The sequence below is a fragment of the Pleuronectes platessa genome, chromosome 21 (genome assembly GCF_947347685.1).
Source record: "Pleuronectes platessa chromosome 21, fPlePla1.1, whole genome shotgun sequence".
Taxonomy (NCBI): Eukaryota; Metazoa; Chordata; class Actinopteri; order Pleuronectiformes; family Pleuronectidae; genus Pleuronectes; species Pleuronectes platessa.
The window spans coordinates 8,731,309-8,749,500 of record NC_070646.1 but is presented as its reverse complement, the minus strand read 5'-3'; the positions used below and the strand labels follow the sequence as shown (position 1 = coordinate 8,749,500).

General features: G+C 42.0%; 2 protein-coding genes across 3 annotated transcripts; one reads left to right on the top strand and one right to left on the bottom strand.

The window, feature by feature from the left end:
* The first annotated feature begins 2,714 nt into the window (after positions 1–2,714).
* Positions 2,715–5,276, top strand: LOC128427270 (homeodomain-interacting protein kinase 3-like). Its single transcript, XM_053414358.1, has 7 exons — positions 2,715–2,840; positions 2,939–3,130; positions 3,246–3,427; positions 3,635–3,758; positions 4,451–4,629; positions 4,735–4,968; positions 5,159–5,276. The coding sequence occupies exons 1-7, from the start codon at positions 2,715–2,717 to the stop codon at positions 5,274–5,276; spliced, it is 1,155 nt and encodes a 384-aa protein (XP_053270333.1).
* A 5,268-nt stretch (positions 5,277–10,544) lies between these two features.
* Positions 10,545–14,454, bottom strand: LOC128427329 (GTPase IMAP family member 8). 2 transcript variants are annotated; one of them, XM_053414415.1, is made up of 5 exons: positions 14,297–14,454; positions 13,523–14,206; positions 12,410–13,144; positions 11,944–12,165; positions 10,545–11,854 (listed from the first exon to the last, which is right to left on the bottom strand). In XM_053414415.1, the coding sequence occupies exons 1-5, from the start codon at positions 14,319–14,321 to the stop codon at positions 11,718–11,720; spliced, it is 1,803 nt and encodes a 600-aa protein (XP_053270390.1). In that variant the 5' UTR covers positions 14,322–14,454; the 3' UTR covers positions 10,545–11,717. The 2 variants fall into 2 exon arrangements, with proteins under 2 accessions (XP_053270390.1, XP_053270391.1); XM_053414416.1 differs by having other exon boundaries at positions 12,431–13,144.
* Positions 14,455–18,192: the final 3,738 nt, after the last annotated feature.

Sequence of the window (18,192 nt, the reverse complement as noted above, 5' to 3'; positions counted from 1 at the left end):
TTTGCGAAGGCGTTGCAGTGTCCCACAATGCAGCATTTATAAGTACTATATTAAATATATGATATCCTACATTGTAATTGGTGTATAACATGCAGTTTAATTACTTATTTGATGTTATAGAAAATGGGGTGAAACACTGTGATTGATAGCTGAGATTTTAATTACAATTGGTGGACTGTGTGTATCGTAGGACCTAATTGCTAGTGCACAGACTCTGACTACAAATGCACAAGATGAAAGTGTTTGTATCCAGTTTATTTTGGCTTCATTTCTGGATAGTAAGAGGAAGTGAAGATGTGGTGTCCATTTTTAAATCAAATGTAAAACCATAAATAGATGGTCGCGAGCTTGATACTGTGATTTTTGTGTGACTGCGATGATAGCGCCCGCACAAAACATCCAGCACAGGCACTGTAGGGGGACGCATTAAAGTTATACTTCCCCCTGAAACCTGCTCAGTGGGCAAATGCTTGACTATATATTGTAAAATCAAGCAACAACAAGTAACTTCCCTGCTCAAAAGTAAAGTTTAGCAGCAGTAGCAATAACGAAAACTAAACATATTTTATGCAAGGTAGTGTTTATTGCACACAGATTGTTCGGAAGCTTAAGCTGCCTGCAGTTACTGGTGAAACCAGTGCATCTCATAGAGAGAGCAGTATCTGCATGAATTGAAATGAGTTGAAAAGTATAACTGAATGTATATTGTGATATGTAAGAAGCTCCCATGATAAATCAGTTGATGAGATTCTGCCAAAATATCTTCCCGGCATAAAAAGCTAGGTGGTAACAGTAGTATGCATGAGAGAAGACGCCGCGAGATTTGTGGACTTCTATGTGGTGTCCGCTGATAATGTAGTGGGCTGGTCTGGACAGACAATGCCAGGGCTGAATTTTTGTCCCAGTCCACCCCTGGCAGCCTCCACCTCCAGAGACTTCAGCTTTTTTCCCCGATGCTTCTCAGCGCCACCCGGGCGTTTTTTACTCTTATTATCCATTTTAAGTTTCTGTCTCAGCAGCAGCCCGTCCCGTGACTCCCCCCGCCGATGCCATGAGGTCCCGCCCCACCCTGGTTTGTGTTGTGATTGACAGCACTGTCCGGGCTCTCTGAGCCTGTCAGCCCATGATTGATTGACAATGACAAACAATAGACCAATAATATGTGTCGATGCTGGCAACACACTGCTAGCCCTCTGTAGCCAATTGGCCGGCCCAATTGGAGGGAATTTAGAGAGGAAGATGAGAAAAAAAAAAAAAAAAAAGATTGGACCAGACCGGCCCACATTGGTTCAACGGCCCACCGGGACGATGCCCGGTATGCCAGATGGCCAGTCCACCCCTGGAGGCTGCTAAATGTGCCAAACTGACGGACCTGTTTGGTGCCGGGTTCACCAGCCCAGCAGCAGCAGGTGCGCCGGGAGACGAGTGAGGAGGACTCGACAATGATGAGCGAGTGGAGGCAGACATGGTAAGTAACGTTGGCCTGGGGCTGGCTAGGCTACATTTTTGAGGCGTGTCCAAAACAAAGTAGAAAACGTTTTTGATTTTGTTTTAATATGCCAAATTGTGATATTATGGGTTATTGTTGTTCAGATGATTTAGCTAAGCTAGCTAAGAGCTGCTAACATCGTTTACTGTTGCTATGGCAACAGTCAACTTTCTGAGCTGTAAATAGAGATGAGAATCAAGCTAATTCTTTTCAGAAGTTTTATTGTGCTTATGTGTTGATCCTTAATGGTGTGATCATGTACACTAAATGACCAATTATTCTCCATTACTGCAGATCTAAAGGCTGCTTCCAGGGGCATGGGGCCCTCAGCCTTTGTTTTTCTTTGCTTCTGCACCTTACAACATACATCACACCTTATTTTCACACATCCAAACACTGTTAACACCACTGACGCGTAACATATTTTACACATCCCACTATGTAGTTAGAGCTATCTTGATTTGGAGTTAAATAAATGTACTTTTGGCTTGAGAGGTTTGTGTGTGGCCCTTCCTTCTTGTTGCCATCTTTGAGCTAGGTGTTAACAGTAGTATGCATGAGAGAAGACGCCGCGAGATTTTTGGACTTCTATGTGGTGTCCGCTGATAATGTAGTGGGCTGGTCTGGACAGACAATGCCAGGGCTGAATTTTTGTCCCAGTCCACCCCTGGGGATAAGGTTTTGGGATAAGCCGTCCACAGTGAATCGAATTCGACCACAAAGTGTGTGCGCTGTGTATTTCAGTGCTGCAGCTCTCATCCTATGAAGAGAGGAAAAGACTTGTTCAGCAGACTTCCCAGACTGACTGAAAATCAGTTTGATCAGATTTTAGCAAAAGATTATTTTATCTGAACCCTTATTGCATTATTGATACAATGATTGTTAATAAAGTTTTGAAAAAAAACATGCTGACTATGATCTCTCCTTTACATCAAAAATCCATGTGTGACTTTATTGCCTATGAAGTGACATTCATTCTTTGATGTATACATTTTTTTCAAATCATCGCAGGCATAACCGACATTATAAATACCTTCTGATTCTGATTCTGATTACTCCTGTCGGCTTAGTTTACCATTTGATGCTGCATCAAATTAACGAACCCTTCACTTTGGAGACAAACATTTATCTCTGCGAGACTTTGTTTTGTATCTAAACAATATTAGACATGAGTACTGAAATTAGCAGCAGACGGAGCGTCTCCTCCTCCACGACATCTTACGAGATGCAGAGGTACCTGGGGAAAGGTAACGTTGGCTACGTTTCTGAATGTAGGAGGGAGGACACCAACGCAACGGTTGCTCTGAAAATCTCCTCAGGCCCGAGGCAAATTCGAGGAGCGAAGTACGAGGTACAGTGCAACATCTGTTCATCCACGTGTGACTTGTGTAACAACTCAACAGCACATTTCAATCGCATGAAACCTCTAACATCTTCAAACTCATTCAGGAGATCAACCTGCGGAAACTTAAAGAGCTCAACGCAGACCAGTTCAACATCGTGAAGTGGATCGGGTCCTTCACCTTTGAGGAATTTTACTGTCTCGAGTTCGAGAAGCTGGACATTAACCTTTCGCAATTCATCGAGCGGACTCGGGCCGAATCTCTGAATTTGAAGCAAATTCGGCCAATTCTGCATCAGGTTTGTGGTCTTTTTCTCTTTTTGTTTTTTTTTTCGCTGCCATCGATGTTTTATATTTTCATTACGACGTGAACTTTGCAGTAGAGTTGAATTAACTTGTTTTTCATGATTTTAGCTTGCCACATCCTTGAACTTTCTCAAGAGCGAAGGCATCACTCACGCAGATATAAAGCCCCAAAATATCGTGATGGTGGATCAGGTCAATGAGCCGCTGAGGGTGAAGGTCATCGACTTTGGCCTAGCCCTGGACGATCCAGCAAAATATCTTGGTGCTACCATCCAGTGCCTATCATACAGGTAAGCAACCGACAACACATCTGTATATCTCTGACAGCTGTTGTCTGCTGTATTAAATCAAACAAGCCCTGTACACTGGCAGGTCAGGTGTTTACTGGTTTACGTCTCAGAAACTGGCAGTAAAATGTTGCTAGTAATGAGGAGTTTGGTTCTAAGTTTGTATTTATAACCTCAGTAATATGTTTGTTTCTCTCGTCTTCTTCTAAGATGTCCTGAGATCTTGCTGGGAGCCCCATTCAACGAGGCCGTAGATGTGTGGTCACTTGGCTGCACTGCTGCAGAAATGTTTAGGGGCAAAAAATTGTTCAACCCCTGGAACCCGTCCGATCTGGTGGGTACATGTTTCCTACTTAAAACACAACAAACATGTCAATTTCTGTCATGATGTTTTTGTATTTTTCAATCCACATCTGGACAGAACAGTGATAGATATTCCAGTACAAGGTCGCGTATTTTACGTCTAGCATTTTATCAAGATCTTTCAATGTAACAAACAATGACTCTCTTTTCGATATAGAGACAATTCTTCCACATGTTTGTGTAACATATTCAAAGATATTGCCTGATCACCAATGACCGCTTTGCCAACTTGGAGGTAACCGGTTCTTACCTTGTGTTCTGTTCAAAGATGGGAGAATGTGTGCACCTGATCGGAGAGCCTAACCAAGAGTTACTGTCAGCTGGAAAGTTCACAAACAACTATTTTGATCTCTCAATCTCGGAGGGAACCCAACTTTGGAAATCTAAAGTAAGACTTTCTTATTTGGTCATCACTCAGCTGTGTTATCATATTATGTTAGCTTGGGCGATATATCGTCTACACCTCAAGTTTAAAGCTGTCTAAATATGTGTGTATTTACTTTAAACTGCCTTTCTTTCATTTCAGCCAAGGTTCTACACCCCTAAGATAAGCAGCCTGGAGGAGTGGATAATGGTACCCCATATCTTTTGAATCTTTCAACATTTGTATTTAAAATTCTAACATCAGGACATGTTCAGATTTTCTTAATGATCTTTTCCAAGATGCATGAAACCTCCGGGAAAGATGGCGATGCTGGTGAATCTGACCTGGCAAACTTCATCAACCTGTTGACACAGATGCTCAAGGTGGATCCCTCTGAGAGAATCACCCCCCGAGGAATCCTAGAGCATCCATTCCTTACAATGAGCCACCTTCAGGGCGAGTTCAAAAACAGCTCCTAGTAAGTTTGTATTTAGATGCACTGTTTTCTCCTGTTCTAACAGAGTGATACAAATATGAGATAATTGTAGATGAAGTTTGGCTGAGCAAATGGTTGGTCATCTAGTGTGGAGTCCTCCAAGGAGATGATGAACGTTTGCCAGGAACGGAGCTCTCCCAGTGGGGAAGATGCAGCAAAGACCACCCCGGAAACATCCCTAAATGAGGGGACCTCCACCAGGGCCATCAACCCACCCCAGAAGCACTGCCCTGCTGGTGTGAGTGCTGAGGAGCCGTCTGCCTCACAGGCCTCCACCGACACTAAGGCAAAAAAGATGAAAAGGAACGAGAGTGGCGACAGGTTGGTGTTTAAAATATCTCCCTGCAAAGGTTATTTGATATTGTAGAAGAACAGTTCAACATTCATTTTTTTGCTGAGAGTTAAAAGAGAAGTGACTAACGAGCTGCAGCCAAGTGCATTTTTTTAAATGTCAAATCACTGCTTTAAGATCCTTATGATTTCAACATTATTTTTCTGATCGTCATCACAGCCCAGATGTGAAGTCCTGCATGGACAAGATGAACGTTGGCCAGGAACAGAGCTCTCCCAGTGGGGAAGATTCAGCAAAGAGGGCTACCAACCCAGCCAAGAGGCACCGCACTGTGTGAGTGCTGAGGAGCCGTCTCCCTCATAGACCTCCACCACCAGTGAGGCAAAGGAACACTTCAACAGTCATTTTTTGCTGGGAGTTGAATGAGAAGTGCCTTACAAGCTGCAGCCAAGTGTATTTTTCAAAATGCCAAATCACTGCTTTAAGAATTCTTGAAGAATTCTGATTGACATCATCACTAACCCTGACCCACCCCCAACCCAGCCCCTTACCCTAACCCCAACCCTAACCCTAACCCCAACCCCAACCCTAACCCCTTACCCTAACCCTAACCCCAACCCTAACCCCTTACCCTAACCCTAAACCTAACCCTAAACCCAACCCTAACCCCTTACCCTAACCCTAGCCCTAACCCTATCCCGAGGGAAGAATTTGCTGCTTCTCAGAGAAAATGTATCTATGTATTTTTACACTCGACACAAAAAACAACAAAAAGTGTATTTTTAAAATGCCAAATCACTGCCTTAAGAATTCTTGAAGAATTCTGATTGACCTCACAGCCTAGATGAGTCGACACCACAGTGGAAGATGACGACTCCTCAATACAGAAGAGGAAGAGACCATATTGACTTGTAAATGAAAAAATAAATCTTGCTTTATAAAATATTTTTTTTGTCATGGCTCATATTTGGACCTGCTTTCAAATCAAGAGTTGATAAATGAAATTTGGAAGTCAGGTAAGTCAGTGGTGTAGTCCCCCAGTAACAACTGGAGCCGCAGCGCTGAGGTCCTGTGGATACAGGGGCCCGACCAATCAGGAGTCAGTCTCCCTCGTCTTCATGAGGCAACACATCATTTCTGAGGTCCTGGTTATGATGGGTTGGTGTAAGATGTGTGTTATGGTTAGGTTAATGTTAAGGTTAGGCATGATTGGTCATTGGTTTTGCTAATAAGTAAGTCGTAATAAGGATTCGTGCGCAGAACCGTGTATGTCTGTGTGTGTGTGTGTTCGTGTGTGTGTGTGTGTTTGTGTGTGTGTGTGCATGATGGAAGAATCCCACTCTTCTATTGAGGACCCCCAGTTGGACATTAACCCTTAATCCGTCACAGTAATGCCTGTTGCCAAGGTCGTTCACTCTCCACAACCATAATAGATCATTCTTTGCGCCTATCTTTGTATCTCCGACTTTTTCTTCCACCTTATTTCCCACTCACCTTTCTTGTTCCATCCTGTCCAGCTCTCATATCTGCTCCCCCATCGTCATCTGCCTTCATCCTGGCTTTCTATGGACATCGATATTAATTGAAAACTCTGCGTGTCAGAGGTGACAGTAGTGATTGTGCAGCTATTAATCAATATTTCACCTTTGCGTGATTTTTGCTTTATTCTAGGAATCCCTCTCCACATTTATTCCTCACTTGTTTGTGCGACACCGGTTCACCTCTTAAATCGTTATTTCTCTCATTCCCTCAGTCTCTTCCTATTTGTCTCCATCTCTCTCTCCGTTCACGCTCCCCTACAATCATCCTCCCTGTCTCTTTCCTGCACCGTCTCATATCTCCCGGCTTCATCCCTCTGGACCTGGTGGCTTAACCGTTCCCTGTCACCCATGTGTGGTCGTTCCAGCCAGAGGACAGATTATTAATTATAAAACAAGAAACAATCGATTGAAATGTTACACGAGGTGGACGTTTTTGCTTCTCAATGGATGTATATTTACACTCGACACAAAAAACCCCCACTACTTAATACATTTAAAAGGAATGCTAATGGTGCTCAATACAAATCGTGTCCAAAAGAGTCATCCAAAATGACGCTGCATTCTGCTTAGTGCTCTTGAAAAACGCTGTCTCTATATTTAGCGGCTGACACTCTTTCACACCTCATAACTTGGTTTGCACTTCCTATTCCTCGAGAGAGATTTATCGCTCCTCCTTAGTGCTATCATTCATCACTGCTGACCAGTTGAATCCTTCTCATCCCCATCCCCTGTGGCACAGACATAACGTGGATGAGCAGCAGAACGCCATCCAGATTGAGTGTGTGTTTGTGTGTGTCTGTATGTGTTTGGATTTTTTTCTTAAAAGCTTAATAAGGCGTCTGTTTACATTAGAAAATCAGTGCAGCATCCTGTGATCCAAATTGTGAAGGAACAGCATAGAAACGAGGACAGCTGGGAGTTTCATTTTATTCATCCAAAGTATTTTACAAACAAATGTGATTGAAAAAAAAGAACTAAACAGAACTTAACATGCTTACTAACCCGCTGACTGATATAGATTAACCACTCTACTATCTCACCAAATTGTCTCCTCTCCCTTTTTCACCTGTTGGCTAAACCCAGACTTATCTTTGGCATTTTTAACTGATTCCACAGTTATACGCAGTAAAATCAGCCATCTGATTGGCTAACAGGGAGATCCTGGAGCAGCACAAAAGGGGCTTTTCCAAGCAGCGCTGCAGCGATTACACGATTCAAGAAATGATGCAACTTTGACACTTAGATGAGAGCATAGATACCAGCCCATTTCAGAGAACTTAAATCTTACGTATTAACATATTATATATCTTCTCATCTAACTCTTGGTAAAATGTTGAATAAAAGTCCTTCTCTAGTGCTAATAAAGACGCTGATAGGCAATTAAGCAATTAAGCAAATGTGAGGATTTGCTGCTCTCATGTACATTTTAAATCAATTGAATTTATTGGTGTTTTTGACTCTAGGTTCATCAATTACAGTTTCTGGCAACTACCTGACATCTTATACTCAAAGGCAATTACTCGATTAATCGAGAAGATAATCCACAGATTAATCACAGGAGAGAATTGTTGCAAGTGTCATTGCTATAGTTTGGGTTCACTTAAAGGTGTGTGGTTGGTGTGTGTTTGTTCTGAGCAGGTGGTGATATCCTCATTAGATCTGCTTTACATAATTTGTCTTGTTTTCAGACGTTTTAGTGAACATCACTTTTTTTTCTTTGTCTAAAAAGAATCTTTGAATGTGGCTGCATATGCAGTCTGCACCCCCCCCCCCCCCCCCCCCCCTCTTGTTCGATCATCATGCTTCCTACCCATACCGCCTTCCCATCATTCTATACCTTAACAGTCCTCACTTCAAGGGTCATTTGGGAGCAGGAGGACTTATATAGCACGGCCTCTTTTTCTGGAATAGATGTACCAGTTGACATGTTGTCATTATATTCAGTGATTTTTATCAGTTCTGCTTTCACTCTTGTCCCACATTTAAAATCTGCCGTCCTCCCTCCCACACAGCCTTTACCCCTTACCCTTTACAAGCCCTTATTCATTTGTGTTTCTCTCTCTCTCTCATTCAGTCCGTCTCACCTAATCTCTTTTTATAAGCGCACACATGCAGGGAAATAGTCCCAAATTGCAGTTGGTCAGTTTTGGCATGCCCTTGTACGTCGCAGCTGCAGAAAATCGCTCCCCCCACTGTGCTGTTTTAATCTGCTGGATGCCATTTTAATCTAATCTGTTTGCCTTTTATGTGAAGAGTGCACAGGGCAGGCAGATGTTTTTTTTTTCATGGTGACTGCATCAAATGAAGACTCACCAGCCGTCATGTTGTGACTAAGTGGTGTCTGCCGTTTCATTCACAGCCGTCAGTACCTCGTGCCACTTGCTTGGCGTCTCCACGAAAGACATGAGCATGAAGACGGCCGTGCAGCAGCCCGGGCAGTCTCTCCCCGGCTGTGTCGAAAATGACTTGACACGCAGGTCATCACCTCCTTCATCAGCATTGCAATCTTCACTCAATATTCTACTAAATCTTTCCTGCACACTGCACGCTCTTTAAACCTTAAACTTCCTACAGATATTCCGTGCTCTGCCCATTCTGACACGTTGAATCAGGTTTCCCCCTCCAGAGCTCAAATTCTAAGGGTTACATCTCTCCCCTTGGATGTGAATCCGTGTTTCTCACGAAGCAAATGAATAGTCTGTATTTTTGGCTGTGTAAGTCTAGATTTGACAGGAGCAAAGCCTTGGTTCACACCTCATTCTTCACCTGTGCCGGGCTGCTGTTGGTGCCATCTTTCTACATTCAATATAGTATTATAGGTATTCTATTTCTCCTAATGTTTGGCCAATCAGAAGAAAGTAGGTGCAGGAAGTCTGACCTTTTATTACCTGTTTCCATCAGATGCTGACCTGAACAGCTGCGTAATGTGATTTTTTCCAACTTTTAATCATGCAAACCCATTCCAGTGGAGTCCCAGAGCAGAAACACAACGCTAAAATGATACAGTGGAGTTTGCATGTTTGCATGTAGTTTGATTTGGCCTCAAAATTAGAAAAATCCACTACAATAATTTACTTTTAACCAATTTGCAGTGTAGACATTCCAGAGGAGACTTGGTGGCAGTACTGAAAACCTCTCCTTTCTTCCTGTCTCTTTAAAAACACACCTGTTGTTTTTTTAAAGTTTCTAGGAGACAGATGTTTAAGGACACGATTGTACTGTATATACCAGTAAGGGTTTAAACATAAACCATAGTAAGTGGTGTTAAACTGATGTCACTGTGCCATCTGACACTACATCACTACTTACAAGTGTTTGCATATTCATGTCATGTCCTGGTCTCTGTGAATAGAAAGATGTTGAGGGTTTAGTTCAGGATTAATGTTCATTCTGATAAAACGGAAAGATCCTCTCGCCTCACCGCTGATAATCCACATTCCCCCTAATCCCTTCTGCTGGGCCTGCCGATGCGTTCAGGGACCTCAGGAGGATTCAAGTCCACATTTTCAGATCTTCATCAGTCTGCCATCTGCTGTCGACTGGGACGTTAACAAACCTTTCGGTGGTACTTCTAAATTAATGGTTTTATTACACCAAACTTTGAGGTGGATAAAACACAATCTCCCTCATTTAGAATAGTTCGGTTAGCTGTTTTAAGTAGTTAGGGATTGTATGGACATCTTTGTAGTGCTAACCTGAGGAGATATTAATAATATTATTTTCATTTCAGTTCAAATAAGTGATATAAAAACTTGAGTCATTAAAGACCTGTTAACTGTAAAGTGAGTAGTTACACTAGTGCACACCCACCACAGTTTACTGGGCTGCGTGTGCCAGTATTGGTGGTGTGCAGGTCATTTATTATTCATGCTCAACTGTCACATGGTTTGTCCGGGGTGTTTCTTTTTGAGAAAAATAAATAATAATAATTAAAAATAAAAAATTAAACTAATGTGAAACAGAGCAGAGTTTGTTTGAAACAAGGCAGTTAGATGTAGAAAGTAGTTCTACCACACAGCCCAACTGTAGCTTCCAGTTTAAGTGAGAAAATGGGAAACACGGCATCAGAAAATTGGATTCAGCTTTATTCGTCCTATCACAGCATTTCAACATTGGACTTCAACATCCGGCTATACTGTTTGTGCGGTTTTATATGGATTTGGAAAAAGTATCTCAATTTCAGTAAAGACAATAATGCAGTGCACACACACACACACACACACATGCATTGGGACAAAAAAATAATCAAGTTGCAGGAAATTTGGTCACAATATCCCCTTCTGTTTCGAAGTTACTGTGCTGAAAAACGTCCAGAATAGTGTTTTTGCAGCACATCAAGATGTCACAGTGAAGTTGGACTTTGACTTTTTGTATATAAAATGTCAACCTCATTAAATCTGACATTTGTCTGAAACAAATTAGCATATTAATGATTGCCTTGCGATGAAATAAACGTGTTTATGACATCAGAGTAGCCTTGACCTTTGACCAAAGTATCTTGATCGCCCTCTGGCTGCAGCATGATAATAGTAAAATCTTTAATCACATATATCTTCACAAAACAAGTAAATTAAAAATATTTACATTTAAATTTAACAAATGAAACTAGGAATATGATGATGTAAATATTTTTTAAGCTTTAAACCTCACCCCCTCCATGTGAGCGAATATGCGACTTTCCACCGGACATTATACCTGTATTTATTTAATTGTATTACCCCCAAAGATGGTTTCATGTCATTTCAGGTAGTTCAGACAATTGCGTGGGTTGTGTCTCCACTCTTTTGCCAAATTACATCACTTGTTCAAAAAGGCACCTCCTATATACAGTTGATATACACAAACATATCGTCCATGTAAATATAATTTTTTTTTATTATAAATCCCCAAATCCCTCTTCTGTCACTAAATCATTCTGATACAAAGTAAATCTTGACACTTCCATTTGCGACGTAATACAACATTTGGTATATTATAACATTTATGTATTATAAAACATAATAAAAAAATTGTTATATGATCTACTACATTGCAATACTATTGCAACACATTTATAAATCAATATGTTCTATGCTGGTCAGGTAACAACAATCAGACGTACAGTCATCGCATCTTGTATTACCCAGTGTGACCACAGTAACCTTGAGTGTGGGGTGATATCATTTAATCTCATTAATACTTTTTAGTTGATTCCTTCTTCCTCGTAGCCGTCCCTCCAGTTTGTTTCTTAGGAGAACCTAAGAAAGAAAAACCTCTTTTTCCCATGTTAATTCTCTTTTTCTGCCTGATGTTATATGAAGGACTTCCAGCCATGCCAGCACTTTATCTCTGGATTCCTGCCGCTGATCCATATCCGGTTCATCGCCTTTCTTGTCTACGGCAGGAAATAAAATGTTAATGTCGTACAAAACGGATCAAGACGGAACATATATGAGCCTTGGGTAGTTTTTTTTATTCATTCACCTGCACAGAGCTCGTCGTGAAACTCCATCGAAGCCTCCTGTCTGCTCCACTCTCTCTCCAGCAATCCCTTCATGTTCTTCAGAGAGCCATAACATGTATCATCTTCACTCTCAACTTCTAGACCAGCGCCGGATTTCACTGACGACTGGTCATCTTCATGTTGGTGCCCTGTCGCTCCATTGTCTCTCGCTGGATCCTCAGACATCTGTGTGTCTTTTTTAACTGGTTAGAAAAATGCAACAGTCTGGTTAAGGGATAGAAGTCATTTAAGGTTCTGTCTGAATATGCTGAATAACATTAGTGTTTGATGCAGTTACTCCCGGGTAAAGGGCTGCATAGTAAATTTACTCTTCAAAGTTGAATTGAAAAAGTTTTGGTAGCCTATGCAAGGTCAATTTATAATTCTAAATTCTGCCATTATATCTAATTTAATTTGGATAGCAAATAATGTTCTGTTTATGCTTACAGCTTAGTGGTATATCCATACTTTCGTGTTCCCAGTTTGTGCGATTCCGGGCGATGTTGAGATGCTTTCTGATCTCTTTGGCTGTGTTCTCATAATTTTTCTCACTGAAGCTGTCGCCTCCGTCTCGCTCAGCTTGTGGATCATCATGTGTCTCACTCAGGTAGAAAGTGCTGTTTCCCGCCACCATCTCCTCCATCCTCATCAGCAGCTCTGTAACCTGATCATCTTCTCTGCTCCTGTTGTCCAGCACGTGATACCTGTTTCCACATTTCTCAATGAGCCAGCGGAGCGGCTTTCCTTCACCTTCAATGTGCTGCTCGATTGTTTGCTTCCCCTGAACGTCCCCGAAAGTAAACAGCACAATGACGTGTCTCCACACTCTGGGTCCGAGCAGCCTCATGTTCTCCTCGGTGACTAGCCTTTGTTCCTCGGTGAACGACGTGTCGAGTGGCACCACCAGCAAAATGACATTCGGTGCAGGCGAGCACAGTGACACGGCGCTTAAGATCTCAGACTTCATGTCAGCGGAGTTGAATACAGCTGCAAAGAATTTCCACCATCCAGGAGTGTCCACGATGGTGACCTCTCTTCCAGCCACCTCGCCAATTTGCTTTGAGGCTCTCACGGTCCGGTCACCAGACTGAAACACTTGAGCTCCCAGAATCCTGTTTCCAGTGGCACTCTTCCCGGAAAACACCCAGCCAACCATCAGTATCCTCAGGTTGGGCTTTGGGTCTGTGTGAGAAGACAACTTTTAGAAATCTAGTGAATTGAAAGTGCAATCCTTACCTCTGCAAAGGAGGCCATTGGACTGTTGGATCTTGGTGGAGGAATGCGCTCTACTGAGTGCCAGCTTGTCTGGTTCTATTTAAAAAAAAGAAAAGCTCGAAATATTTTGTGATTAGACTGACAATGTGTTAGAAAGATTTTTCAACAGATTGGCTGACCTGATGGTTTGTTAACGTGTAAGGTCATCTGCCTGTAAAGGTTTGTTGCCATTTACAAAGCTGCTACAATGTTATCAGTAACAGGAGAGATGTGGCCAAACTAGTAAAACAAGAAGCTTGGATTTTATCTTACGACCTTAATGAAAGCAAAACAAATCAAACTTACCTAACAGGAGACCTCTGAGTGTTTGCCTGCATTGTTGTGACTGCTGAAACAACTTCTCTGCTTTTTCGTCCACCTTTTTCCTGAGCTCCTTCACACTTTGCACCAGCGTGCTCTCAACTTCGTAATGGTTTCCTGCCACCACGGTGTCAATCTTCTCAAACAGCTCTTTGACTTTCGCGCTGTTGTCTGCGCCTTCGTCGCAAAGATCATGGTATCTGTTACCACAGGTCTCCAGGAGCGACTTCAGCGGCGCCCCTTCCTCTCTGATGTAATCCTCAATGGTCTTGTGGCCTTGTTCGCCTCTGTGGGTGAACACCACGAAAGTGTGATCCCACACCTTCGCACCGAAAAAATGCTCCAAGTGCTCCTTGGTTGCCTTCTTGTGTACCCTTCTGAATGGCTGCTCGGTATTAATCACCAGGATAAATCCATGCACTTCAGGTGGACAGAGGGTGACGCTGAGAATCGCCTCCGTCCTGACAAGTGCTGGCGTATCACAGAGTTTATATGCTCGCAGCCACCCGGGGGCATTTACCAGTGTCACGCTTCTCCCGCATACCTCTCCCGCTCGGCTCACAGCATCAAATGTTGCATCTGCTGCGTCAAACGCACTCGTTCCCAGGATGATGTTCCCAACGAGATATTTGTGGGAGCTTTTTGATCCCAACATGATGACGTTCAGCTCTGACACAAAAACAGGGAGACAGGAATGGTGTCAAAGATGGAAGTGTGATAAATTGTCTCGCATTCATTGACTTTTTTTCTTTGACTCACCTTTGGCTGGTGTCCTTTTTTCCATGTTTTCTGCAGAAGGTAATTAATAGGCCTACGGAGGGGATTGATTTCCTTTGTGCGAGCCAAGCAGGGACTGCACCTCACACTGGTTCCCTTCAGTGGTTGAAAGCAAAAGAATTTCCATGCAGAGGATATCAGATAACACTCTAAACCGCGCCCTGCATATTTTCACCTGTGAGCTCCTTCCTTCCTCCTTCTGGTTGTTAGAATGAGTATCAGCAGTTTGTGGCAAGTTTGTGGCATAGATACATCATATTTATACATAATTATATAATTGTTTGCAAAAAATCTACTACTGGTATCAAATATGTTTCATTATTTGATTGTTTGGGTTTCGCTGTCAAACTGCTGCATTTTGTGTTGCAACGACGGCCATGAATCACACACATTTCCATGTGATGTTGAAAATCGAGAGGTCCTGTGCATGTGTGTAGGAGATGAGATAATCATTTGAATGTCAGCTGCTGTTTTCCAGAAAATCCGACATTAGCGCTTGTATGTTGCTTAACTGTTTGGTTCTCGTGTCATTCCAGGATCCAAAGCAGCTTTTGAGTGTCACGCTCTATCTGCTCCCCCTGCCAAGTCGCTTGCATAATCAAATTAATAGCAACACACACCCACACACACACACAAACACAGACCAACAACTGCAGTTAGATTTCACTATTTATCACTCTGCTGTTTTGCCTTGATCAACAGTGTGTGAGCAGAAGGAGATCTGCTTTCAATAGACGTTACATCTAATACCAGTGTGCCAGTGAAAAAGGGGGCACATATAGTAGATCCTCCCAACATGACCAGGAGGCCTTCTAAGTCCATTCCATCTGTCCTAACAAATTTTTCACGATAATCCAGCACCGTGGAGTCAAACAACGCCGTGTGGTATTAGAAACCTACTCCTCCTCAATGATGGTCGGAATCGAGCCGTCACAAATGGGACTTTACGTGTGTTCAGATGGCTGTTGTCATCACTTCACCTCTCAGAAGGAAAGGTGATACTTAAAAAGGTAACACATCTCATCTAACTCGGGGCCTCCATGATGTATATTTATTACACACACACAAACAAACAAGTGTACGTGTGGGATGACTTTGCAAATTGGGACCTGCTGGACTGGTTTTTGCTTCAGAACATTCTTGGTTGCTGCTGCTCAACAAGTGCTCAACAACTCACGAGTCAGTCTCGAGATTTACAAATCAGAAATGTACTTGAACATACACTGTACATCAATGTAATAAGAAATGCATACCTAAAATGAAAGAAACTGTGTTTGAGAAATATTTATTTTACGTGTTCTTTAGCTTTTTGGTTTGGACCATGTCTCACACTTAAATATGGAGGAGGTGGGATTTATTACCTTTACAGCAACCAGCCTCCAGGTGGCGATCAGTACACTTTGGCCTCAGTTTTTGGGAGCTGTCATTTGGTCTCTACAGGGCTTTAATGTTGTGAAATGTTGCACAGCTTTTTAAGCCCTTTTTTACAGTGTATACACCATTTATAAATGCTTGTACGCTGCGTATTGATGCTAAATGGGGGGACAGGGAAGGTTAAAGAATATTTTAAATATGCTTTTACTCTGTTTGGATATTTATTATTGAATCAACCTGAGGGGCAAAAAATACATCTGTATTCTACCACTCGGGGCTCATCATGGTGGGACTCGATTTAAATTTAATTAACTTTTGTCTATTTGCTCCAAGTTAATAAATGTGGACATTTCAGTTCTTTATTTTTTATTATTTATTATTTTATTTGCCTTTATTTAACCAGGTCGGTCCCGTTGAGATACAATGACCTCTTTTGCAAGGGAAGCCTGGCCAAGACAGCAGCATACAAAATGTCAAACAGTCACAAGACACACACAAATCACATAACACAGATCAAACAAGATAAGTTCCCTGTTCCCTTAAGATAAGGCAACAGGACTAAAGCTCCGGATTCCCACCAAAACAAGAACAAGTGTGGTATGAAGCCGCTCCAATTTCTCTCACACGAGTCTTCAAAGTGTCAAGGTTTATGAGCTCCTTTAACTTTAGGGTTTTTTGCAGTACATTCCATGCAGCAGGTGCAGCGAACTTAAAACAGTGCTTACCAACCAATGAATTTATGTCGTCTTTTGTCCTTGTCTGACAGCTGTGTGTCACTGTTGAGATATGCAAATGAGAGTGTGTTGCTTTTTCTTTGCCTTTATTTTCAGGAAAGAGTATCTCACCATCAGAAAAGGTTAATGAACAAGCGGAGAGTCCAGTGCCGAATATATACAACAAAGTGTAGGTCACAGGAGGGTATTAAAAGACGTCTAATGAGTCCCTGGCATCTTGACAGGTGTTTTGTTGACTTGTATGGAAGAGACTAAACGGCCACAGCTGAGAACAAATTGCGTTCGTCTGCTGAAAACCAACAAGAAAACCTCCTATGGGAATTTCCTTTGTACTTCCTGAAGCCTTACAGGGGAAGTTCCTATTGTTTTCACTTTGTTAGACTATTGTGGAAACTTTCTGCACACTGATGTTTGTTTGCCTTCACGTTTAAATCATCTTTCATCTTGAAGTTGTTTTTCCAGGACTACAGCTGGAGCCCAGTCGCTGGGAAGTGTCACTACCTGCTTGACTGTCTAAATGAATGTGTCTCCAAACCTGTAAGTGCACATGTACTTATCCGCAGACGCCCTTCTGGATTTACCACATATTTTTGCCATGAGATGTACAGTCGGTATATGTCAATCACAGCTTGACTCAGCCCGTTTTTATTAGCATCCAATAACTCAAATCAGAAACATAAACACTTGTATAAAGATCAGTGTGACTGTCTCAAATTACAGGAACCAACTTTGGAAAAACGGTTTCTTGTATTTTTGATGTAGTCCATGTTCCCTCCTCTGACATGGAGGACGCAGCTTTATAGACAGTCTGTGTTTGTCACACATGTACACAAACAGAAGCATTAATTCACATGCTGACTATGGTTAAAATGGTAAACCTTATAACCCTAACCCTTCTTAACATGAGCATTCCAGTATAATCATTGTAACATTATATTAGCATACTAATATGGCTATACATGTTTGTTTCTTGCTAAAGAAAAACATCTGAAACAAATTGAGTTACATTTTCTTTCACTTGTTTGATTAACCTCGCTCCCTCCAGCCTTTCAGCCTGGTTGCCATGTCTTATTCAAATAAATGCGGTGACTTGTGACCTAACTGACCCCACATGTGTTTTCTGGGAAATCTGTGACACTGTTTTAGTCCGGCCTAACCTCATGTCCCGAACCCAGACGGATTTTTAAAATGTCAGTAACGTCTCCTGCCTGAAAACACTCACCTCAGCCGTTCACTCGTGTTGGCGTATGTCTTTTTCTTGATAAAAAAAGATTAAGACATCTCAAAACTGTCCCCAAGCAGTTGTCCTATTCACAAAAAAAGAGCATTCTGTCCTCTTCATCGGAAAACGTTGCACAACGGATCATTTCAAGGAGAAGGGCTTGTTCTTGTTATTTCTTGGAAAATGAACAAATAAACATTTATTGCTAATGAATGAATTGCCTGTATGTCCCATGGGATGCACACACTGAGAGAGCTAGCATTACAGCAAGACAGCTGGTTTACTATAACATAATTAAACAATATCTACTTTGGCCTCTTCAGTTTGCTGTTAGTGTGTTAGTTCAAATATTTATACTGCCTGTTTACGTACAATTCACTTTGTTACAAGTTTCCTTCCCCGAATGTTGCTTAATAGACGGATTTGGCTGTGTAGGTAGGCACATTGTTTGTTGACGTGGGCAACAAACAAACATGTCTGCAATAATCTGGACACATCGGCTCACCTGACCTGAAATTGGGTCATTTGAGGCTAATGATCACAACTCT